Source organism: Mobula birostris, chromosome 1 (genome assembly GCF_030028105.1).
Source record: "Mobula birostris isolate sMobBir1 chromosome 1, sMobBir1.hap1, whole genome shotgun sequence".
Classification (NCBI taxonomy): domain Eukaryota; kingdom Metazoa; phylum Chordata; class Chondrichthyes; order Myliobatiformes; family Myliobatidae; genus Mobula; species Mobula birostris.
In genome coordinates, this window is record NC_092370.1 from 8,490,510 (window position 1) to 8,517,163 (window position 26,654).

Below are 26,654 nucleotides of genomic sequence, written 5' to 3' on the forward strand. Positions count from 1 at the left end.
AACTTTCTTCCCAAAACACAAAGACAGAGGGAATAGGTGAAATCCGTGACTCTTTCCTTTCCTTGCTGGCTACGTAACCTCAGTACTCAATGAGCAGGGATAACCTCTACTTGCCCTTCAGCTTCTGAAGAACACCATTCACTGGTACCTCACCATCCTCAAGCCTTAAGAGCAACATCAAAGTCTTAACAACAGCTTCTTCGCCTCTACCATCAAGTTTTCAAACGGTCCATGAACCTATGAACACTACTTTGCTATTCATCTGTTTCACTACTTACTATTTTTGTAGGTTGTAGTAATTCTTGTGTCTTGCACTATACTGCTGTCCCAAAAGCAGTAAGTTTCAGAACATATATCAGTAATAATGAGCCTGATTGTGATGCTATCTTCCCAAAGTCAACCAAATTTAGATAATAATTCTGATACCATCTTCCAAGGACCACCAAATGTGGACAATAATTCGGATGCTTCCTTCCTAGGGATCACCAAAAGTGGACAATATTTCTGATGCTATCTACTGAAGGGTTACTGACTTTTGGAAACCAATACTGATAAAATCTTCCAAAGGACCACCAAAGGATCTCAGGAGGAGGAGAAGATGGTGGCGCGATGGCAGCGCGCGCAGCCTCTCCGGTGATGAATATCTGTCAAGTAGGGGACCGTGCACAATCCTGATTGGATGGAGACGGACGTGAGAGTACGGAGGAACAACCGGAAAACTTCTGAAATGCTCACTTTGCTGCCACTGCTACTGTGTGGTAACCGGAATCTCTGGAGCGGAAGGCCCCGAAATTCTCGGCTTTGCTTGTTTCAGCGGCCAGGGAGAGGTCGAAGGCACTCGGCAAAATCTAAAAAAAAATAAATCTAAAATTTAGACAATAATTCTGATGCTATCTTCCCAAAGGTCAGAAACATTTGACAATAGGTCTGATGCCTATTTTATGGTGGTGAGAGTGTTGGTCCCAAAGACCAACAACTGTAGACAATAATTCTAATGCTATCTTTCCAAGGACTGACAAATAGGGACAATAAGCCTGAAGCTGTTGTCCCAAGGACAGCAAAATTCGTACAATAATTCTGATACTATCTTCCCAAGGATCACCAACATTGGACAATAATACTGATGTTTCCAGTCCCAAGGACTAACATAGGTGTGGGCACGTGGCCAAGTGGTTAAGGCATTGGACTAGCGACCTGAAGGTCGCGAGTTCAAGCCCCAGCTGAGGGAACGTGTTGTGTCCTTGAGCAAGGCATTTAACCACACATTGCTCTGCGACGACAAGCTGTATGGATCTTAATGCCCTTCCCTTGGAAAACATCGGTGTCATGGAGAGGGGAGACTTGCAGCATGGGCAACTGCTAGTCTTCCACACAACCTTGCCCAGGCCTGCACCCTGGAGAGTGAAGACTTTCCAGGTGCAGATCCATGGTCTTGCAAGACTAATGGATGCCTTTAAGGACTAACAACTTTGGACAATAATACTGATGTTGTCTGCCCAAGGACCACTGAATTTTGGACAATAATTCTGATGCTATCTTCCTAAGGAAACCTAACTTCCAACAATAATTCTGATGCTTCTTTCTCAAACACCACTGTCTTTGGACAATAGTCCTGATGTTAACCTCCCAAAGACCATCAGCATTGGACAATAATTCTGACGCTGCCATTCCAAACACCACTAACCTCCGTACAATAACTCTTGCCATGTCAGCAATGTTCGACATATAGTGTGCTGAAAACTCAGGATTAAGACCACTCTTCCACTGTAACACTTTGTTAATCGGCTCGTACCCAATTGCATCGTGAGCTTCAGCATGCAGCCGCCCATAATGAATGTGAGGGGGAACTGAAAACATGAGGGGGAGCTCACTCACTCAGAGGGTGGTGAGAGTGTGGACCAAGCTGCCACCGGGAGTGGTTCAATTGCAATATTTAAGGGAAACTTCAGTCGGAGTTGGGAGTGGTATGGTGGGCTATGGTCCGGGTGCAGATTAATAGATCTGCAGGGACTAGATGGGCCAAGGGGCCTGTTCCTGTGCTGTTGTGTTCTATAACAGCAGTCCCCAACCACCGGGCCGCAAAGCATGTGCTACTGGGCCGGGAGGAAATGATATGAGTCAGCGGTACCTTTCCTCATTCCCTGTCACGCACTGTTGAACTTGAACATAGGGTTGCCAACTGTCCCGTTTGTGCCGGGGTCATCCCGTATATTGGGCTAAATTGGTTTGTCCCGTATTTCCCCGCTAAGGTAGAGCATTCTTATGAAACCTTTCGTGCCGAAATGGAGCAAAGCGAAGAAGCAATTACCATTTATTTATATGGGGAAAATTTGTGAGCATTCGCAGACCCAACAAATAACCTAACAAATCATACCAAATAACACATAAAACCAAAAATAAATAACACTAACGTATAGTAAAAGCAGGAATGATATGATAAATACACAGCCTATATAAAGTAGAAATAATGTATGTACAGTGTAGTCGGGAAGACGAGGGCAAAGGCGATTTGTGGGTAGAAAAATCGGCACGTACGTGCACGCGCACATCACATGCGCTTGCCACGCATGCGCACACAGGTGCCCGCGCAAGGCTTCATGGTCATGGTAGTCTTTCCTGGGGTAAAGTGTCCTGGGATTTGACTGCTACTTTTGTCCCTTATTTGGGAGTGAGAAAGTTGGCAACCCTAACTGTAAAAGATATGTTGAGGTGAGTTTAACCCTACTTGAACACCACCCCCCAGGTCAGCCGGTCTGCAAGAATATTGTCAATATTAAACCGGTCCGCGGTGCAAAGAAGGTTGGGGACTACTGTTCTATAACACCCTGTAAAAGAGTTCACATTTTTCAGAGCCTTGTGAAGAACGGTGATTATTGGAGGACGGTATTGAGCTGACGGAGGACAGGTTGGTGGAGGACCTTGGTCTCATTAAGTGTAAAGATCGCTCTCTCAGTGCGGCAGTGAGTGAAATGATGAATCTCCGCAGCATGTCTTTCAGCAGGCGCAAATTGAAGCAGCTCATCACTGAGCTCTGGATGACCTTGGCTCTGTAGTGTACTTGCCAAAGGTTGAACAGCTTCCTACCCGCTTGAAAGATTATTTCCATTGCCTCGGGGAGGTTGGCTAGAGGTGAGGTTCAGCAGTGAGATGAGAAAAATACTTGCATGTTTGTAGCATTCTCTCAGATCATAGAGTCATAGAGAACTGCAGAACAGAAACAGGCCCTTCGGCCCATCTAGTCTGTACTAAACCATTATTATACCTTGTCCCATCAACCTGCACGTGGACCATAGTCCTCCACACCCCTTCCCCACCCCCCCCCCCCACCATGTACTTCCCCAAATTTCTCTGAAATGTTGCAATAGAACCGCTGGCAGCTTGGTCCACACCCTCACCGCTCTCTGAGTGAAGAATCTCCCCCTCATGTTCCCCTGAAACATTTCACCTTTCACCCATAACCTATGACCTCTAGTAGCCTCACCCAACTTCAGCAGAAAAAGCCTGTTCACACTTACCCTATCTCTACCCCTCATAATTCAGTCAAGTCTCCTCTGGTTCTCCTACGTTCCAGGAAATAAAGGTCAAAGTGTCTCAAGCCATCTTGGGTAGTGAGTGTTCAGCGAGAGCTGTTATTTGATCAAATTCCTTACCACAAACCATGCTTAGCCAACGTTGTGTATAAAAACCCATTGTGAGGTGAACCGTATCAGATCAATCGAGGGGGATGTGGCAAGTGCGCGTGCAGCTGATTGATTGCCCGGAGAATTGATCGGGCTTACAGGTGGAATGCAATCTTTTTTTGCGAGGGCTTTCGAGTGCACTCTCCCGTCTCAGCCGGCTCCTGCACTATAAGTTGTCCAGTGTGTACTGTGGCTAACGTGACTCAGTAAAAACACATAATCACACTGCTCCATTGTTGCTCTTCCTCCGCGTATACGTGACAATGCGGAGAAGCAAAAGTAACTTGCTTTCAATGGAGAGACACTGGTTCATCCTATCTGGGCTTAGCCTTACCTGGCCTAAGGTTTTAATATCATCCCGACCATACCACTCAGGCTCATAAACATCATGCAGTGACTCTGTCAGCTTTGTAGAAGCTTCCTGCATTCCTGTGGAAAACAAGCAGTTCAGCATATTTACCCAGCGTTCAGAAGTTAAAACAAAACACAGAAAATGGTTAAAATAAAATCAGGGTTTAACAAACAGAAGGAATCAGAATAGAATTAGGTTTAATATCACTGGCATATGTGATGAAATTTTTTGTTCAGTGGCAGCAGTACATTGCAATACATAGCAATAAAAAGCCTGTAGATTACAGTAAGTTCGTTCATTCTGTGCTGTGTCATATGATGTGGGCAATCATGACCATGATTGTTCTTGGTAGACGTTTCTACATAAGTGGTTTGCCATCATCTTCTTCTGAGCAGAGTCTTTACAAGACGGGTGACCCCAGCCATTATCAATACCCTTCAGAGATTGTCTGCCCGGTGTCAGTGGCCACATAACCAGGACTTGTGATCTGCACCGGCTGCTCATACGACCACCCACCACCTGCTCCCATGGCTTCATGTGACTTTGTTTGGGGGGTGGGGAGGTGCTAGGCAGGTGCTACACCTTGCCCAAGGGTGACCTGCAGGCCAACGGAGGTAAGGAGCACCTTACACCTCCTTTGGTGGAGACGGATCTCCATCCAGCCCACCCAAAAGAAGTATATATATATATTTTAAAAAGTTAAATTAAATAATTTAGTGCAAAACCATAAAAAAGTAGTGTTCATGGGTTCAATGTCCATTCAGGAATTGGATGGCAGAGGGGAAGAAGCTGTTCCTGAATCACTGAGTGTGTGCCTTCAGACTCCTGTACCTCCTCCCTGATGGTAGCAATGAGAAGATGGTAGCAATGAGAAGAGGGTAGAGCCTGGGTGATGGGGGTCAGTTAGCCTGACTTCAGTGGTTGGGAAGATGCTGGCGTACATTATTAAGGGAGGCACATGATAAAATAGGCCGAAGTCAGCACTGTTTCCTTAAGGGGAAATCTTGCCTGACAAATCTGTTGGGATCCTTTGAAAAAATAACAGACAGGATAGGCGATGGAGAGTTGATGTATTTTGTTTACTTGTACAAGCTGTTGCACATGAGGCTGCTAACCAAGATAAGAGTCCATGATATTATTGGAAAGATACTAGCATGGACAGAAGATTGGCTTACTAGTAGGAGGAAAAGAGTGGGAATAAAGGGAGCCTTTTCTGGTTGGCTACCGGTGACTAGGGGTGTTCTACAGGGGTCTGTGTTGGAACCACTTTTTATGCTATATGTCAATGATTAGATGATGAAATTGATGGCTTTGAGGTCATGTTTGTGGATGATGTGAAGATAGGTAGAGGGCAGGTTGTGTTGAGGAAGCAATGTAGATTTTCTGGTTCCATTGCTTTGGAAAATCAATAACTCCGTCACATTCAGCTACCAGGATGTTTGAAGTTGTGTTGGATGGACCAAGTATTTCTTTTGATCCACCAATTACTGTCTTTTTAAAGATGATTTAACAACACTATCACTGGTGGGCAAGTTACGTAACACAGAGAAAATATCCCCCTGTTGGGCAGTCCCACCTATTTGTATAAATTATAAACACGAGAGATTTTTCAAATGCTGGAAATTCAGAGCAACATACACAAAATGCTGGAGGAACTCAGAAGGTCAGGCAGCATCTATCAAAAGAATTGATGGTTTGGGCTGAGACCCTTTACAGGACTCATATAAATTGCTTATAATTTAACAGATGGGCTGATTACAGGAAAAGGACATTCTCATTAATTATATCTGTTCTGAGAAAAGAATATTCAGTGTCCTAAACATTAATCAGTTAACAGATCTAAATAATCATTTATTCGCCCTTGAGAATATCAATACACCATAGTTAGAGAGGGTACTGGAGTGGAGATGCATCTCTACCAAAGGAGGTGTAAGGCACCAGCCTGGGCAAGTGTAGCACCTCTTTAGCTCCCGATCAGGGTCACATGAAGCCACGGGAGCAAGTGGTGGATGGTTGTGAGAGGACCCAGTGCATATCACAAGTCCTAGTTATGTGACCACTGACTACAGGCAGGCAATCTCTGAAGAGTATTGATAATGGCTGGAGTCACCTGTCTTGTGAAGACATTGCCCTGAAGAAGATTAGAACAAAATTTGCCAAGAACAATCATGATCATGGAAAGGCCATGATCACCTATGTCATGACATGGTACATAATGAACGAGTAGTTGGAGAGAAACAGTTTAGGGGTCTAATAATGCAGTTTTGGGGTAATTTACTGACCTGAACGGTTCACAAACAACATGATATTTCTCATCAGGAGGAAATCAATGTCCTAACTGGTGACATTAAGTTTTTGTTTTCTTGAAAACATCTTTAGTTCCTACAAAGTGTTAGTAACCTTAGCTGCCCCCAAAACCTGTACGGAGTTTGTACGTTCTCCCCATGACCACATGGGTTTTCTCAGAGTGCTCTGGTTGCCTCCCATGGTCCAAAGTCACTAGCCTTTGAATACTATGGGCTATCAAAGTCACTAGTTGCTTGTAAATATGGGAATTCTGCCTGCATTGTAAATATCAGTTTTGCATTGACTGGAGTAGCACCACAACCTCATTGTCTTAAGCAATGACAATAAAGTTCTGGTCTATTCCATTCTAGTAAGTTGTGGGTATACTATGTCGGTGCCAGAAGCCTGGCACCACTTGCAGGCTGACCAGCACAATCCTCGCTGATTTAATTTGATGCCAATGACACATTTCACTATATGTTTTGATGTATGTGTGACAAATAAAGCTAATTATTCAAAGTTTTTATTTGTTTCAGGAAAGGGTTGGACTGATCTTGGAGTAGTTTAAAAGGTCACCATACATTGTGGGCCAAAGAGCCTGTAATGTGCTGTAAAGTTCTATGCTTAATGTTTCATGTATATCACACAAATCAAAATGAGAGAATATCAAATGATATGATAACCTTTCACTGCAGTTAGGTAGCCACGTAGTTCCCTCTGTAATCGACAGCCTTCAGCCTGGAAAAAAAGTAAAAGCAACATCTAAAAACCACAAATATATAATACAACAATATTATTCTCTCTTCGCTGTTGAAACATGGGGTTTGAGTGGAAAAATTCCCTCTCAGGTTCCCCTTAAACATTTCACCTTTCACCCTTAACCCATGACCTCTAGTTCTAGTTTCACCCAACCTCAGTGGAAAAAGCCTGTGCATTTACCCTATTTACACCCCTCATAATTTTGCATACCTCAATCAAATCTCCCCTCATTCTCCTACAGTCCAGGCACAATCGTAATGTAATGGTTAGCATGGCACTATTACAGTGCCAGTGACCCAGGTTCAATTCCTGCTACTGTCCCTAAGGAGTTTCTACATTCTCCCGTGACTCTGTGGGATTCCTCCCTCATTCCAAAGACATATAGGTTAGTAGGTTAATTGGTCACATGGGTGTAATTGGACGACATGTGCTCATTGGGTGGAAGGACCTGTCAGTAAATAAATTTAAGACAAGGTTGGATAGATTTTTGCATAGTAGGGGAATTAAGGGTTTTGGAGAAAAGGCAGGTAGATGGAGATGAGTCCATGGCCAGATCAGCCATGATCTTATTGAATAGCGGAGCAGGATCGATGGGCCAGATGGCTACTCCTGCTCCTATTTCTTATGTTCTTATGTTACTGTGCTGTATCTCGAAATAAAATAAATAAATAATACAAGCTGGTGCAGAGGGCAGGGCTTCAGGTTTCTGGATCATTGGGACCTCTTCTGGGGGAGGTATGACCTGTTCAAAACTGATGGGTTGCACCTGAACCCGAGGGGGATCAATATTCTCATGGGCAGGTTTGTTAGAGCTGTTGGGGAGGGTTTAAACTAATTTGGCAGGAGGGTGAGAACCGGAGTGAATGGACTCAGGAAAGGACGGATGGTAAAAAAGTAAAGATGGCGTGCAGTCAGACTGTCAGGAAGGGCAGGCAGGTGTAGGGACTTAGTTGCAGCCAACAGGGTGCGTATGACGAGGAATTCTGCAGATGCTGGAAGTTCAAGCAACACACATCAAATTTGCTGGTGAACGCAGCAGGCCAAGCAGCATTTCTAGGAAGAGGTACAGTCGACGTTTCGGGCCGAGACCCTTCATCAGTCACCAGCAAATTTGATGTGTGTAGGGTGAGTATTAAATCATTAGGAATGCAGAATCAGAAAGGATAGCAAATACGGTACTCAAGGTGTACCTAAATGTGTGTAGTATAAGAAATAAGGTGGATGATCTTGTTGCAATATTACAGGTTGCCAGGTAGGATGTTGTGGTCATCACTGAATCGTGGCTGAAGGATGGTTGTAGTTGGGAGCTGAATGTCCAAGGTTACATGTTATATTGGAGGGATAGGAAGGTAGGCAGAGGGGGTGGTGTGGCTCTACTGGTGAAGAATGGCATCAAATCAATAGAAAGATGTGACATAGGATTGGAAGATGTTGAATCCTTGTGGGTTGAGTTAAGAAACTACAAGGGTAAAAGGACGTTGATGACAGTTATATACAGGCCTCCCAACAGTGGGCTGCGATGTGGACCACAGGTTACAACAAGAAATAGAAAAAGGGAGTCAAGAGGGCAATGTTATGGTTGTTTTGGGAGATTTTAACATGCAGGTCGATTGAAAATGGATCTCAAAAGAGTGAATTTGTTGAATGCCTAAGAGATAGCTTCTTAGAGCAGTTTATCGTTGAGCCTGCTAGGGGATCAGCTATACTGGATTGGGTGTTATGTAATGAACTGGAGGCGATTAGAGAGCTTAAGGTAAAAGAACCTTTAGGAACCAGAGATCACAATATGACTGTGTTCAACTTGAAATTTGATAGGGAGAAAGTAAAGTCTGACATAGCAGTTTTTCAGTGGAGTAAAGGAAATTACAGTGGTTTGAGAGAGGAGTTGGCCAAAGTAAATTGGAAGGGGCTGCTGGCAGAGATGACAGCAGAGCAGCAATGGGAAAAATGAGGAAAGTGCAGGACATGTGTATTCCAAAAATGAAGAAATACTCAAATGGTAAAATAGTACAACCGTGGCTGACAAGGGAAGTAAAACTATTGTAAAAACAAAACAAAGGGCATACAACAAAGCAAAAATTAGTGGGAAGATAGAGGATTGGGAAGTTTTTAAAAGCCTACGGACAGCAATATAATTAGAAGGGAAAAGATGAAATATGAAAGCAAGCTAGCAAATAATATCAAAGTGGATAGTAAAAGTTTTTTCAGGGTATGTTAAAAATAGAAATGAGAGTGGCTATAGGATCGCTAGAAAATGAGGTAGGAGAAATAATAACAGTGGGCAAGGAGATGGCTGATGAACTTAATGAGTATTTTGTGTAAGTCTTCACTGTGTAAGACACTAGTAGTATGTCTGATGTTGTAGAGTGTGAAGAGAATTGAGTGCAGTTACTATTACAAGGGAGAAGGTGCTCAAAAAATTGAAAGACCTAAAGGTACATAAGTCACCCGGACCAGAGGAACTGCATCCTAGGGCTCTGAAAGAGGTAGCGTTAGAGATTCTGGTGGCATTAGAAATGATCTTTCAAAAGTCATTGGACTCTGGTATGGTGCCAGAGGACTGGAAAATTGCAAATGTTACTCCACTCTTTAAGAGAGGAGGAAGGCAGCAGAAAGGAAATTATAGACCAGTTAGCCTGACCTCAATGGTTGGGAAGATGTTAGAGTCAATTGTTAAGGATGAGGTGATGGAGTACTTGGTGACACAGGACAAGGTAGTACAAAGTCAGCATGGTTTCCTTCAGGGAAAATCTTGCTTGACAAACCTGTTGGAATTCTTTGAGGAGATTACAAGTAGGATAGATAAAAGGGATGCAGTGGATGTTATATATTTGAACATTCAAAAGGCCTTTAACAAGGTGCTACACATGAGGCTGCTTACCAAGTTAAGAGCCTATGGTATTACAGGAAAGTTACTAACATGTTTAGAGCATTGGCGGATTGGTAGGAGGCAGTGAGTGGGAATAAAAGGATCCTTTTCTGGTTGGCTGCCAGTGACTAGTGGTGTTCCGCAGGGGTTGGTGTTGGGACCACTTCTTTAATTGCTGTATATAAATAATTCAGATGATGGCTTTGTTGCCAAGTTTGCAGACAATGCGAAGATTGGTGAAGGGCATGTAATGTTGAGGAAATAAGTAGGATGCAGAAGAACTTAGACAGATTAGGAGAATGGGCGAGAAAGTAGCAAATGAAATATAATGTTGGAAAATGCATGGTCATGCACTTTGGTAATAGAAATCAATGAGTGGACTATTTTCTAAACGAGGAGAAAATCCAGGAATCTGAGATGCAGAGGGACTTGGGAGTCCTTGTGCAGAACAGCCTTAATGGTTAACTTGCAGGTTGAGTCGATGGTGAGGAAGGCAAATGCCATGTTAGCATTCATTTCAGGAGGTCTAGAATACAAGGGCAAGGATGTGATGCTGAGGCTTTATAAGGCACTGGTGAGGCCTCACTTTAAGTATTGTGAACAGTTTTGGGCCTCTTTAAGGCAGAGATTGATAGGTTATTGATTGGACATTGCATCAAAGTTTACGGGGAAAGGGCCGGGAACTGGGGTTAAGGAGGAGATTAAAAAAAAAAGATCAGCCATGATTGAATGGCAGAGCAGACTCGATGGGCCAAATGACCTAATTCTGCTCCTGTGTTTTATGGTCTTATGATGTCTACACCGATTCAACCTTTTCCCGTCACCTTTCAATCTTTCATCCTCGTAAATCTTCCCCGCACTCTTTCAATCTTATTGATATCTTTCCTGTAGGTAGGTGACCAGAACTGTACACAATAACAATAACTTTCTGAGAGGCATTGGCAGAGTATTCAGCAAATACGGGAAGCCAGTGAGGAAACAAAATTGATGTGAAAGCATCGATCTTACTGATTGCTGGTGCATCCCTCTTCCTTTTTGAGCAAACATCTCCCTTCAACTAATGCCTAAGAAATACATCTATTTCTTTAGCAATACAGCGTGGAGTAGGCCCTTGCAGTCCTTCGAACCACACCACCAGCAACCCCACAGCCTCAATTAACCCAAACCTAATCACGGGACAATTTACAATGACCAATTAACCTGCTCAGTACGTCTGTGGACTGGAGCACCTGGAGAAGACCCATGCATTCCATGGGGAGGAAACCAAGATGAGTCGGTAGCACCAACCAGCGAAGGTCTTACACTGTGAACGGTAGGGCACTGTGGAGTGCTGTAGGACAAGGGGATCTGGGAATACAGGTCCATAATTCCAGGTAGAGAGGGTTGTAAAGAAAGCTTTTGGCACATTAGCCTTCATAATTCAATGTATTTTGTCCAGAAGATGGAACGTTATGTTGAAGTTGTATAAGGCTTTGGTGAGGCCTAAATTGGAGTATTGTGTGCAGATCTGGTCAATTACCTATAGGAAAAATGTAAATAACATTGAAAGCATACGGAGAAAATTTACAAGGATGTTGATAGGTCTGGAGGAAGTTATCAGTAGAGATTAAATTTACAAGGATGTTGACAGGTCTGGAGGACCTAAGTTATCAGTAAAGATTGAATACACTAGGACTTTATTCCTCAGAATGTAGAAGAGTGAGGGATTTGATAGAGGTACACCAAATTATGAGGTGTAGAGATAGGGTGAATGCAAGCAGGCTTTTTCCACTGAGGTTGGGTGGGGCTACAAGTAGAGGTCATGGGTTAAGGGTGAAAGGTGAAAAGTTTAAGGGGAACACGGGGGAAATATTCTTCATTCAGGGGGTGGGTGAGAGTGTGGAATGAGATTCCAGAGCAAATGGTGCATGCGAGCTTGATTTCAATGTTTAAGAGAAGTTTGGATGGGTATATGGATGGTAGGGGCATGGAGGGTTATGGTCCCCGTGCAAATCGATGGGTGTGGTTCAAATGGTTCAGCACGGATTAGATGGGCTGAAGGGCCTGTTTCTGTGCTGTACTTTTCTATGACTCTATGACATACAGAGACTCTTTACAGAACGTTTACAGACTCTCTATAGACTGATTAGCCTGAAGTCAGTGGTGGGAAAGATGCTGGAGTCAATTATAAAAGATGAAATCACGACACATCTGGATAGTAGTAACAGGATTGGTCCGAGTCAGCTTGGATTTACGAAGGGAAAATCGTGCTTGACTAATCTTCTGGAATTTTTTGAGGATGTAACTGTGAAAATGGACAAGGGAGAGCCAGTGGATGTAGTGTACCTGGACTTTCAGAAAGCCTTTGATAAAGTCCCACATAGGAGATTAGTGGGCAAAATTAGGGCACATGGTATTGGGGGCAGAGTACTGACATGGATTGGAAATTGGCTGGCTGACAGAAAATAAAGAGTAGCGATTAACGGGTCCCTTTCGGAATGGCAGGAGGTGACCAGTGGGGTACCGCAGGGTTCAGTGCTGGGACCGCAGCTGTTTACAATACATATTAATGATTTAGATGAGGGAATTAAAAATAACATTAGCAAATTTGCCGATGACACAAAGCTGGGAGGCAGTGTGAAATGTGAGGAGGATGTTATGAGAATGCAGGGTGACTTGGACAGGCTGGGTGAGTGGGCAGATGCATGGCAGACGCAGTTTAATGTGGATAAATGTGAGGTTATCCACTTTGGTGGTAAGAACAGGAAGGCAGATTATTATCTAAATGGAGTCAAGTTAGGAAAAGGGGAAGCACAATGAGATCTGGGTGTTCTTGTACATCAGTCACTGAAAGCAAGCATGCAAGTACAGCAGGCAATGAAGAAAGCTAATGGCATGCTGGCCTTCATAACAAGGGGAATTGAGTATAAGAGCAAAGAGGTCCTTCTGCAGCTGTACAGGGCCCTGGTGAGACCACACCTGGAGTACTGTGTGCAGTTTTGGTCTCCAAATTTGAGGAAGGACATTCTTACTATTGAGGGAGTGCAGCGTAGGTTCACAAGGTTAATTCCCGGGATGGCGGGACTGTCATATATCGAAAGATTGGAGCAACTGGGCTTATATGCTCTGGAATTTAGAAGACTGAGAGGGGATCTTATTGAAACATATAAGATTATTAAGGGATTGGACACGCTGCAGGCAGGAAGCATGTTCCCGCTGATGGGTGAGTCCAGAAGCAGAGGCTACAGTTTAAGAATTAGGGGTCGGCCATTTAGAACGGAGCTGAGGAAAAACCTTTTCACCCAGAGAGTGGTGGATATATGGAATGCTCTGCACCAGAAGGCTGTGGAGGCCAAGTCTCTGGATGCTTTCAAAAAAGAGATGGATAGAACTTTTAAAGATAGTGGAAACAAAGGTTATGGGGATAAGGCAGGAACTGGATACTGATAGTGAATGATCAGCCATGATCACGGTGAATGGCGGTGCTGGCTCGAAGGGCCAAATGGCCTACTCCTTCACCTATTGTCTATAGTCTATTGTCTATAGAACAGCACCGGAACGCTCTGAGTTGTAAAAGTGTAGCACTAACCGCTATGTTACCATGGCGCCCAGGTAGTGAATGCCACTGGAGTAAAGACATTGGGATGCTATGCTGTAGTTGTACGAGATGTTGGTGAGGATGGATTTGGAATATTCTGTTCAGTTTTTGTTACTCTGCTATGGGAAAGATACAATGAGTGTAGAGGAGATTTATGTTGTCAGGATTTTAGGGATTTGGTTAGGATTTTATTCCTTGGAGTGTGTAGAATACTGAAAGGTAACCATACAGAGACATATAAAATTAGGAGTGTTAATGCCTGCAAGAGGACCACAGCCTTGTTGTTGGGTTTGGAGGTTTGCGTGTCTCACTGACCCAGAGGCTATGTTGGCTGGAGTCAGGGCTTCATGCTTTGGCTCTGGGTAGGGTCACCCATGGCAAATAGGTCAAAGGGTAGAAGCCAGACTAAGAGGGGACTACTAGTCCTCCAAGTCTAGGGTTTCAGCTCAGGAGTAACAACCCCGACTGATCAAAAACTTATGCTGGAAACAGCAGTGAAGGTTCTTTCTAAGTGGCCAAGGACAGGCCAAGATGGAGGATCTTCACTGTTGCCCTGAGCACCAGTGGCGTAACAGATGATTAATAATAAAAATACACACAGTCCTTTTCTAGGGATGTGAGTCAACGACTTGATTTACAGGGAGAGGGGAATGATGTAATAGGAACCTCAGAAACGTACTGTGGTCGGCATATGGAATGATCCGCCACTGTCTGTAAGGAGTTTGGACGTTCTCCCTGCGACCATTTGGGTTTCCTTGGGGTGCACTAGTCTACTCCCACAATCAAAAGATGGGCAAGTACTAGTTCATATGGAATTGTAGGTTGTCCTGTGATTTGGTTACGATTAAATCAGGGGATTGTGGGTTGGTGCAGCTCGAAGGACCAGAAGGGACTACTCCATACTGTATCTCAATAAAATGGTTGCGGTAGATGCAATAACAACTTTTAAAAGACACTTGGACAACTACACGGATAGGAAAGGATTAGTGCAGGGTTTCCCAACTTTTTTATGCCATGGACCCCTACAATTAACCGAGGGGTTGGTGGATCCCAGGTTGGGAACGTCTAGTTTAGAGGGATATGGGCCAAGTGCAGATAAATGGGACTAGCTTAGATGGCCTTCTGTGTCAGCATAGATGGGTTGGGACAAAGGGCCTATTCCCATGTTGTGTAACTCTCTGACTGTGTGACTTACAGACCAATCACTTAATTGTAGGAATGTGCTTAGTACTGCATGAGGGCCTAATTTCACTTGAAAGATGGTTCTTGCATTGCAAAGTGATTTAGTGAATCCAAGTGGTGGAAGGAGTTCACTATGAAAGCAAGATCTTTACTTACCTCCTGCTTTTTGAAGTTTTGTACAAATCCTTCAAACTGCTCATCTCTTGTTTCATCTGCTTTGCCGAGCTTCTGCAGCACCTATGAATTAAGGAAACACTTCTCAGGTCAGTTCACATCAGGGCATTCCCGAAAATGTTGGAGCTAAGAATTCACTGAAAGTGATGCTTGAATATTTTGTTATAGAACAGTACAGTACAGTCCAGCCCCTTTGATTCATGGTGTTGTGAACATCTTAACCTACTCTAAGATCAACCTCCTACATAACCCTCCATTGTTCCACCATCCCTGTGACTAAGAGTTTCTTAAGTGCCACAAATGTAAGTTCAAAGTACATGTTTAACAAAGTATGTATAAATTATATAGTCTTGAGATTTGTCTCTTTACAGGCAGCCACAAAACAAGAAACTTGAAAGAGCCCATTACAAAAAGACCAATAGACACCCAATGCACAGAGAGAGCAAAGGAGCACAAATCGTGCAGTCAATAAAAGCAAGCAAAGACCATGCAAGAACAAAAGTGAGCCCGCAGACCTGAAGCCCAGAGCGACCGGGGCAGGCCCACAGCCTCAGCCTCAGTTCGTCACACAGCAGAGCACAACATTGTGGAGCCCGCAGACATGAAAGATAGAAACAGAGAAAATCTACAGCACAATACAGGCCCTTTGGCCCACAAAGTTGTGCCGAACATGTCCCAACCTTAAAAATTACTCGGCTTACCCATAGCCCTCTATTTTACTAAGTTCCATGTACCTATCCAAAGTTCTATTAAAAGACCCTATCATATCCACCTCCACCACCATTGCCGGCAGCCCATTCCACGCACTCACCACTCTGTGTAAAAAACTTACCCCTGACATCTCCTCTGTACCTACTCCCCAGCACCTTAAACCTGTCTCCTCTTGTGGCAACCATTTCAGCCCTGGGAAAAAGCCTCCGACTATCCACACAATGAATGCCTCTCGTTATCTTGTACACCTCTATCAGGTCACCCCTCATCCTCCGTCACTCCAAGGAGAAAAGGCCAAGTTCACTCAACCTATTCTCATAAGACATGCTCCCCAATACAGGCAACATCCTTGTAAATCTCCTCTGCACCCTTTCTATGGCTTCCACATCCTTCCTGTAGTGAGGTGACCAGAAATGTGCACAGTACTCCAAGTGGGGTCTGACCAGGGTCCTATATAGCTGCAACATTACCTCTCGGCTCCTAAATTCAATTCCATGATTGATGAAGGGCAATACACCGTACGCCTTCTTAACCACAGAGTCAACCTGCGCAGCTGCTTTGAGTGTCGTATGGACTCGGACCCCAAGATCCCTCTGATCCTCCACAAGGCCAAGAGTCTTACCATTAATGCTATATTCTGCCATCATAATTGACCTACCAAAATGAACCACTTCACACTTATCTGGGTTGAACGCCATCTGCCACTTCTCAGCCCAGTTTTGCATCCTATCAGTGTCCTGCTGTAACCTCTGATAGCCCTCCACACTATCCTCAACACCCCCAACCTTTGTGTCATCAGCACATTTACAAACCCATCCCTCCACTTCCTCATCCAGGTCATTTATAAAAATCACGAAGAGTAGGGGTCCCAGAACAGATGCCCGAGGCACACCACTAGTCACTGACCTCCATGCCGAATATGACCCATCTACAACCACTCTTTGCCTTCTGTGGGCAAGCCAGTTCTGGATCCACAAAGCAATGTCCCCTTGGATCCCATGCCTCCTTACTTTCTCAATAAGCCTAGCATGGGGTACCTTATCAAATGCCTTGCTGAAATCCATATACACTACACCTACTGCTCTACCGTCATTAATGTGTTTAGTTACATCCTCAGAAAATTCAATCAGGCTCGTAAGGCACGACCTGCCCTTAACAAAGCCATGCTGACTATTCCTAATCATATTATACCTCTCCAAATGTTCATAAATCCTGCCTCTCAGAATCTTCTCCAACTACTTACCAATCACTGAGTTAAGACTCACTAGTCTATAATTTCCTGGGCTATCTCTACTCCCTTTCTTGAATAAAGGAACAACATCCGCAACCCTTCAATCCTCCTGTCCCCATTGATGAGGCAAAGATCATCTCCAGAGGCTCAGCAGTCTCCTTCCTCACCTCCCACAGTAGCCTGGGGTACATCTCGTCCGGTCTCTGTGACTTATCCAACTTGATGCTTTCCAAAAGCTCCAGCACATCCTCTTTCTTAATATCTACATGCTCAAGCTTTTCAGTCTGCTGCAAGTCATCACTACAATCACCAAGATCCTTTTCCATAGTGAATACTGAAATAAAGTATTCATTAAGTACCTTTGCTATTTCCTCCAGTTCCATACATACTTTCTCACTGTCACACTTGATAAGTCCTATTTTTTCACGTCTTATCCTCTTGCTCTTCACATACCTGTAGAATGCCTTAGGATTTTCCTTAATCCTGCCCACCAAGGCCTTCTCATGGCCCCTTCTAGCTCTCCTAAATTCCTCTTAAGCTCCTTCCTATTAGCCTTATAATCTTCTAGATCTCCAACATTTCCTAGCTGTCTGAACCTTTGGTAAGCTTTTCTTTTCTTCTTGACTAGATTTATTAGAGCCTTTGTGCACCACGGTTCCTGTACCCTACCATAATTTCCCCGTCTCATTGGAATACACCTATGTAGAACTCCACACAAATATCCCCTGAACATTTGCAGATTTCTTCTGTACTTTTCCCTGAGGACATCTGTTTCCAATTTATGCCTCCAATTTTCTACCTGATAGCCTCATAATTCCCCTTACTCCAATTAAACGCTTTTCTAACTTGTCTGTTCCTATCTCTCTCCAATGCTATTGTAAAGGAGATAGAATTATGATCACTATCTCCAAAATGCTCTCCCACTGAGAGATCTGACACCTGACCAGGTTCATTTCCCAATACCAAATCAAGTACAGACTCTCCTCTTGTAGGCTTATCTACATATTGTGTCAAGAAACCTTCCTGAACACACCTAACAAACTCCACCCCATCTAAACCCCTTGCTCTAGGGAGATGCCAATCGATATCTGGGAAATTAAAATCTCCCATCACAACAACTCTGTTATAATTACACATTTCCAGGATCTGTTTCCCTATCCCTGTTGCTATTGGGTGGTGTATAAAAAACACCCAGCAAAGTTATTGACCCCTTCTTGTTCCTAACCTCCACCCACAGAGACTCCGTAGACAATCCTTCCATGACACCACCTTTTCTGCAGCCGTGACACTCTCTCTGATCAACAGTGCCATGCCCCCACCTTCTTTGCCTCCCTCCCTGTCCTTTCTGAAACATCTAAAACCCGGCACTTGAAGTAACCGTTCCTGTCCCTGAGCCATCCAAGTCTCTGTAATGGCCACAACATCATAGCTCCAAGTACTGATCCACGCTCTAAGCTCATTCACTTCATTCACAATGCTCCTTGCATTAAAATAGACACATCTCAAACCTTCAACCTGAGCGCGTCCCTTCTCTATCACCTGCCTATCCTCCCTTTCTCACTGTCTACAAGCTTTCTCTGTTTGTGAGCCAACCTCCTCTTCCCCAGTCTCTTCAGTTCAGTTCCCACAATTCTAGTTTAAACTCTCCCCAGCTGCCTTAGCAAACCTCCCCGCCAGGATATTGGTCCCCCTGGGATTCAAGTGCAACCCATCCTTTTTGTACAGGTCACCCCTGCCCCAAAAGAGATCCGAATGATCCAGAAATCTGAATCCCTTCTCCCTGCTCCAATCCCTTAGCCACGCATTTATCCTTCACCTCATTCTATTCCTATTCTCACTGTCGTGTGGCACAGGCAGTAATCCTGAGATTACTACCTTTGTGGTCCTGTTTCTCAACTTCTTTCATAGTAGTAGTAGTCATACTTTATTGATCCTGGGGGAAATTGGTTTTCGTTACAGTTGCACCATAAATAACAAATAGTAATAAAACCATAAATAGTTAAATAGCAATATGTAAATTATGCCAGTAAATTATGAAATAAGTCTAGGATCAGCCTGTTGGCTCAGGGTGTCTGACCCTTCAAGGGAGGAGTTGTAAAGTTTGATGGCCACAGGCAGGAATGACTTCCTATGGCGCTCTGTGTTGCATCTCGGCGGAATGAGTCTCTGGCTGAATGTCCTCCTGTGTCCACCCAGTACATTATGTAGTGGATGGGAGACATTGTCCAAGATGGCATGCAACTTAGACAGCATCCTCTTTTCAGACACCACCGTGAGAGTCCAGTTCCATCCCCCACCCCCCAACTAACTCCCTGTAATCTATTTTCAAGACCTCTTCCCTTTTCCTACCTATATCATTAGTATCAATATGTACCATGACCTCTGGCTGTTCTCTTTCCCACTACAGGATATCTTGGACACAATCTGAAACATCCTGGACCCTGGCACCTGGGAGGCAAACTACCATCCGAGTTTCCTGTGTCCACAGAATCCCCTGTCTGACCCCCTAACTATAGAGTCTCCTATCACTGCTGCCATCCTCTTCCTTTTCCTACCCTTGTGAGCCACAGGGCCAGACTCTGTGTCAGAGGCACGGCCACTGTTGCTTCCCCCAGGTAGGCTGTCTCCCCCCTCAACAGTACTCAAACAGGAGTACTTATTGTCAAGGGGTACAGCCACGGGGGTACTCTCTAGTACCTGACTGTTCCCCTTCCCCCTCCTGACTGTGACCCACTTGTCTGTCTCCCATGGCCCTGGTGTGACCACCTGCCTATAACTCCTGTCTATCACCTCCTTGCTCTCCCTGACCAAGCGAAGGTCATCGAGCTGCATCTCCAGTTCCCTAACACGGTCCCTAAGGAGCTGCAGCTCGACACACCTGGTGCAGATATGGCCATCCGGGAGGCTAGGAGACCCCAGGACCTCCCACATCTAATACCGAGCACAGAAAACTGGCCTCATACTCATACTACTTCCTTTCCGCAATTAACACAGGTAAACCTACCTTGCCTCTTCCTGTTACTGCCTAAACCTATTGAGCCAAAGCCCTATCATTCTGCCGCCTCTCACTCCGCTGCCCACTCTGAATGCTGCCTACTGGATATGGCGGTCTTCTTTTTAAAAATTCTGCGCTGTACTGGCTGATGTCACGTGCCTGCGCAGTCTCGCCTCTCTCTTACCTCAAGTAGTAAAAAACACCCTTCGCTCCAAAAAATTCAGTCGTTCACTCACAGCCTTCTTGCTCCGAATCAAAAACTGTTGAAGATTGGTTGCCTTTTTTAAACTTTTCACTCTGTACTGGCTGACATCACATGCCTGCGCAGTCTCACCTCTCTTTTACCCCGAGTAGTGAAAAACTCCCTTCGCTCGAGATGAAGCCTGGAGCAGCTGGAGCAGGCCTACAGCCACAGCCTCAGCCTCAGTTCGTCAAACAGCAGAGAAAAACATAGTGGAACTCGAAGACACGAAGCCCGGAGCAGCCAGGGCAGGTCAACAGCCTCAGCCTCAGTTCATCACACAGCAGAGAAAAACATTTTGGAACTCGAAGACACGAAGCCCAGAGCAGCCAGGGCAGGCCCACAGCCTTGGCCTCAGGGCATGAACAGCAGAGCAAACGTCACCGAAGAGCGAGCAGAACCAGCCTGACCCTCGCCTCAGGTCCTGAAACCTGACCTGGCGGTTTAAATCGTCCAGCCACCAATTTGTTCCTTGCTCTAGGAACTGGGCCCTGCTGCATCGATACACTCTGGGCCTGCACCCTGCCACCATGTTCCGGCCTGTACCTGACGTTTCCAAATTGGCCCGACGCTTATACCGATCCAACCTCGCTCTCGGTTTAGGTGGACAGGCTCGAATTCTACAGAGTCACCACTCTCTGGCTAAAGAAATTCCTCCTCATCTGATTTAAATGGACGTCCCTCTACTCTAACACCATGCCCTCTGGTCCTAGACTCTCCCACTAGAGGAACCTCCTCTCCCTTTCCACTGTCTCCAAGCCTTTCATATGGATGGTTTTGGGGACAAGGAGGTGAGTTTGGGGTCAGGTTAACGTTTAATGGCAGGGATGTGGGGGAAAGAGAGGACAGGCTAGAGCAGGGGTTCCCAACTTGGGTCTACGGACCCCACAGTTAATGGCGAGGCTCCTTGGCATTAGACAGAGGAAGCAGACAAGCCAGTTGTCTTTGTTCCCCCTTTTTTGTGGACTCTAAACTGACTTTTGCTCTTGGATAATCTAATCAGAGCAACTGAATGTGGACACAGGAAGCTTCAGATACTGATCTGCTGAACCTGAGACCATTCTCAAACAAGTAGCCATTCGTTACGTAAAAGGGCGTGGACTCTGAATTGATTCTTGACTCTGGGACAATCTAATTGGAGCAATAAACCTGAGACCATTCTCAGAGGAGTAGCTACTTGTTATGTAAAATACCAGACCTACCAAAGAAGTAATATGTAGCCTCGTTAGACTCTGGCTGGGTTGTCTTATTTAACTGGTTTGGACCAGTCAGAGTGTAAAGGCACAAATACACAAGGCTGGGGTGAGCAGAGCCATGGAACAATATTGGTGTAGCCCTGTACAATGACCAGTAAGAAGGTGACCCAGGTAGGTCAGGTGACCTTGAGCCAATGGGATGGAGATCCAACAGTTCAATTGATGAGGAACAGTATAAAACTCAGGAACTCCAAATATGCCGGGGTGATAACTCTCCAGCAGCCAGAGACCAACCATCGTGGATAAGGAGAACCCCACGGACATGTGGAGATCGGGACCACGAGGAATGCCTGGGCAGCGTGGACTCCTTTCCCAGGTATTATCTTCTCTCTTCATTGACTGTTCATGGAGTGTCAGGGCAGAGGTTCTCGTAGGGAGCACACAGGTAGATAAGAGTGAACCCATGTGCTTTTTAGTAGAAATAATAGAAGTTACTTGTCGGTAAGTACAGATTCTCTGTGCTTCACTGATCATTATTACAAGGGGCGATTCTTGTAACACAGTATACACTTTATAGGTTAATTAACAGTGCAAAAAGAGTCCAGGGTTCTCTTTCATCATCAATGATGAGTCCTGGGTCAAAGGTCAATCGGAAGTCCAGCAGTGAGGCCCAATGATCAATGCCCTGAGTATGTGACCTTAACAAAGTCGCTAGGGAAGTCAAAGGCCCAGTGTCTGCGAATCCTTGGGCCTGCTGGAGGCTGGAGCCAAAGACTGTCTCCTGATTTTCGAGGATTGATTATCTGCGTGGGTGGTGGGAGGGACTGGGATTGTTTCAGTGCTGTTGCTTGGTATTTTCTGTGTTGTTCTGCTGAGCACGTCACCACTGGAACGTGTGGCCACACTTTCAAGCTGCTCCCAACACCTCCATGGGCGTGTTGGTTGTTAACTCAAATGGTGTTTTTCACTGTTTCCAAGTACTTGTGATAAATACACCTGAATGTGAATCTGAGGAAGCTGTCCACTGATCTATAATCCTGTCACAAAGAGTGAGCGAGTGCACTCCATCACAATATTCTTTCAGAATCAGAGTAAGATTTATTTTAGACACAAGAGATTCTGTGGATGCTGCAAACCTGGAGCAACTCATTATGTCAAGCAGTGCCTTCAAAAGGCAACACATCTGTTGCTTAGATTTCCAGCATCTGCAGATTTTCTCTTATTTGTCTTCAAAAGGCGATGCCTCAAAAAGGCATCTTCCATCATTAAGGATGCCCCTCACCCAGGACAGGCCCTCTTCTCATTGTTACCTTCATAGATAGGGTACAGCGGCCTAAAGACACACACTCAACGTTTTATGAACAGATTCCTCCCCAACGCAATTGGATTGTAAATGAACATTGAATCCATGAACATTACCTTACTACTTTTTTCTTTTCTTTTTCTCTTTTTGCACTACTAATTAATATACCTAGTGAGTGACGGTAGGTCAAAGTGGATAGAAAAACCTTTTCATGTACGTAAAAAAATAAAAGAGAGATGAGAGTGGATATAGGACCACTAGAAAATGAGGCTGGAGAAATAATAACGGAGGACAAAGAGATGGCAGATGAACTAAATGAGTATTTGCATCAGTCTTCACTGTGGAAGACACTAGCAGTGTGCCAAGTGTTGAAGGTTGTAAGGGAAGTGAAGTGAGTGCAGTTACAAGGGGAAGGTGCTCAAAAAGCTGAAAGACCTAAAGGTGCATGCGTCACCCAGACCAGATGAACTACACCCTAGGATTTTGAAAGTGGTAGTGGTAGAGATTGTGGAGGCATTTGTAATGATCTTTCAAAAATCATTGGACTCTGGCATGGTTCCAGAGGACTGGAAAATTGCAAATGTCACTCCATTCTTTAAGAAAGGAGAAAGGCAGCAGAAAGGAAATTATCGACCAGATAGCCTGACCTCAGTGGTTTAGAAGATGTTAGAGTCAATTGTTAAGGATGAGGTTATGGAGTACTTGGTGACACAGGACAGAATAGGAAAATGTCAGCATGGTTTCCTTAAGGGAAAATTTTGCCTGGTGAACCTGTTGGAATTATTTGAGGAGATAAAAAGGATGCAGTAGAATTACAGAAGGCCTTTTGACAAGGTGGCACAAGTGAGACTGCTTAGCAAGTTAAAAGCCCGTGGTATTACAGATAAGTTACTAACATGGTTAGCGCATTGGCTGATTAGTAGGAGGCAGTGAGTGGGAATGAAAGGATCCTTTTCTGGTTGGCTGCCAGTGACTAGTGATGTTCTGCTGGGTTCAGTTTTGGGACCATTTCTTTTTATGCTGTATATCAATGATTTAGATGATGGAGTAGATGGCTTTACTTCCAAGTTTGCAAATGATACAAAGATTGGAGGAGAGGCAGGAGGTGTTGAGGAAACAGGAAGGTTGCAGAAGGACTTAGACAGATGAGGAGAATGGGCAAGAAAGTGGCAAATGAAATATAGTGTTGGAAAATGCATGGTCATGCACTTTGGTAGAGGAAATAAATGCACAGATTATTTTCTAAATGGGGAGAAAATCCAAAAATCTGAGATTCAAAGGGACTTGGAAATCCTTGTGAAGAACATCCTAAAGGTTAACTTGCAGGTTGTATCAGTGGTGAGGAAGGCAAAAACAATGCTAGCATTCATTTCAAGATTTCTTGAATGCAAGAGCAGGGATGTGATGCTGAGGCTTTATAAGGCACTGGTGAAGCCTCACCTTGAGTATTGTGAATAGTTTTGGCCTCCTTAACTAAAAAAAGATGTGCTGGCATTGGAGAGGGTTGAGAGGAGGTTCACAAGGGTGATTCCAGAAATGAAATAGTTATCATACGAGGAACATTTGATGGCTCTGGGTCTGTACTTGCTGGAATTTAGAAGAATGAGGGGGAAGCTCATTGAACTCTTTCAAATGTTGAAAGGCCTAGACACAGTAGATCTGGAAAGGATGTTTCCCATGGTGGGGGAGTCTAGGACAAGAGGGCACAGCTACAGGATAGAGGGGCATCCATTTAAAACAGAGATGCAGAAGAATTTCTTTAGCCAGAGGGTGGTGAATTTGTGGAATTTATTACCAGAGGCAGCTGTGCAGGCCAGGTTGCTTTCTGTATTTAAGTCGGAGATTAATAGGTTCTTGATTGGACACGGCTTCAAGGTTTGCGGGGAGAAGGCCAGGGAGTGGGGCTGAGGAGCGCGAAAGAAAAGGATCAGCCATGATTAAATGGTGGATCAGACTCAATGGGCCAAATGGCCTAATTCTGCTATGTCTTATGGTCTAAGTCAGGCATTAATCGAATGGTGTAGCAGGCACGATGGTCTGAATGGCCTAAAACTGCTCCTGTGGTGTAAGCTGTATCAAAATAAGGGGTTGTGATATCCTGGTGCTGAAGCCCCATGCATCAGACTCTCCCATTGCTAGGAAAGATGTTCTCTCTCTTCCTCCTGACTACATTCAGCAATAATCCTTCAACCTGCTGTGACCTATCCTGACCTGATCACAACATGTTCTCTCCTTCCAGAAACTTCTAATTCCCCAAAGGGTTGGTTTAACATTGACCTTCTAGAAACAGTGCTCACTACAGTAGTTTGGAGGTGTGAAAATGAGAAGTTAGTTTATAATTAGGCAGAAGTGTGAACCTATTAAACTTCCATTATATTTCATGAAAGCAGTTTCTCACCCAGCAGGGAATGTCTTGATGTTAATATTCATTCCACTAAGTTTAAATCCCATCAAAAACCAATTGCATTGTTTTGGAGAAGCAACACTTCATATTCTGTGTAGGTAACCTTCAGCATGATGACAACAATTTCTCCTCCCCATCCCCTCCAATTCTATTCCCCACCCCACTCTGCCTTCCCCCTTTACCTGTTCTCTTCTCCTCACCTCCCTATAACCTCCCTCTTGTGTCCTTCCTCCTTCCCTTTCTCCCATGGTGCACTCTCCTGTCCTATCAGATTCGTCCCTCTCCAGCCCTTTGTCATTTCCACTTCCTTCCTCATCACCCTCCCCCACCCACCTGGCTCCACCTATCACCTTCTAGCTTGCTCTCCTTCCCCTGCCCCCACCCTCTTATTCTGGCATCTCCCTCCCACTCACTTTCCTTTCCAGTCCTGAAGGGGTCTCAGCCCAAAACATCGACTGTTTATTCCACTCCACAGATGCTGCCCGACCTGCTGAATTCCTCCGACATTTTGTGTGTATTGTTCATCACTTTTTGGTAATTAAAAAGAACATCAGCCCTCTCACTGACATTCTCAAGTTAGATTAGCTTTATATGTCACAGGGGCATCAAAGCAAACAGTGAAATGCATTATTTTACGTCAATGGCCAGCTCAGTCTGAGGGTGTGTTGGGACAGCCCACAAGTGTCCTCGTGCTTCGGGTGCCAACATAGGATGCCCGCGTTGCACGTTTACTGATCCTAAACCGTATGTCTTTGGAATGTGGGGGGAAACCGGAGCACCCGGAGGAAATTGTCAGAGTCATGCTGAGAACGTACAAACTCCCTACAGGCAGTGATGGGAATTGAACCCTGATCGTTAGTACTGTAATAGCATTCCACTAACTGCCATGCTGGTGTTCCATTTTAAACAGAGACACTTCCTCTCCAGACCAACCTGGTCTCATCTAGTTTCCATTTCTGCAGTTGGTTTCTCATTCATGCCACCATTAAAATGTCAACATTTTGATCCACGATCCTTCATCAGGACGAAACGTTGACTGCTTAATTCCCCTCCGTACACACTGCCTGACCTGCTGAGTTCCTCCAGCATTTTGTGTCCATTGCTTTGGATTTCCAGCATCTGCAGAATCTTTTGTGTTTATGCTTTTCAACTCATATTATCGATATTTATAGTTTATTTATTTATTATTATTATTTTGTTTTTTTTATCATTTCTTTTTATTACAGGACCCTGGAGACACACACTCAACGTTTGTGGCAGATGTGGTTCAACCCGGAGAAGTGTGAGGTGGTACACTTTGGAAGGACAAACTCCAAGGCAAAGTAAATGGCAGGATACTTGGTAGTGTGGAGGAGCAGAGGGATGTGGGGGTACAGGTCCACAGATCCCTGAAAGTTGCCTCACAGGTGGATAGGGTAGTTAAGAAAGCTTAAGGGGTGTTAGCTTTCATAAGTCGAGGGATAGAGTTTAAGAGTCACGAGGTAATGATGCAGCTCTATAAAACTCTGGTTAGACCACACTTGGAGTATTGTGTCCAGTTCTGGTCACCTCACTATAGGAAGGATGTGGAAGCATTGGAAAGTGTACAGAGGAGATTTACCAGGATGCTGCCTGGTTTAGAGAGTATGCATTATAATCAGAGATTAAGGGAGCTAGGGCTTTACTCTTTGGAGAGAAAGAGGATGAGAGGAGAC

At 44.6% G+C, this 26,654-nt stretch overlaps 1 protein-coding gene across 1 annotated transcript in view; it reads right to left on the minus strand.

Moving 5' to 3' along the window:
- amph (amphiphysin) overlaps positions 1–26,654 on the minus strand; it is a 279,279-nt gene that overhangs the window by 189,480 nt on the left and 63,145 nt on the right. Inside the window, exons 2-4 of the mRNA XM_072266836.1 lie at positions 14,862–14,942; positions 7,002–7,056; positions 4,015–4,109 (exon numbers count right to left, since the gene is read on the minus strand). Of these exons, the coding sequence (XP_072122937.1) occupies positions 4,015–4,109; positions 7,002–7,056; positions 14,862–14,942 (231 nt within the window). The remainder of the gene's footprint in view (positions 1–4,014; positions 4,110–7,001; positions 7,057–14,861; positions 14,943–26,654) is intronic.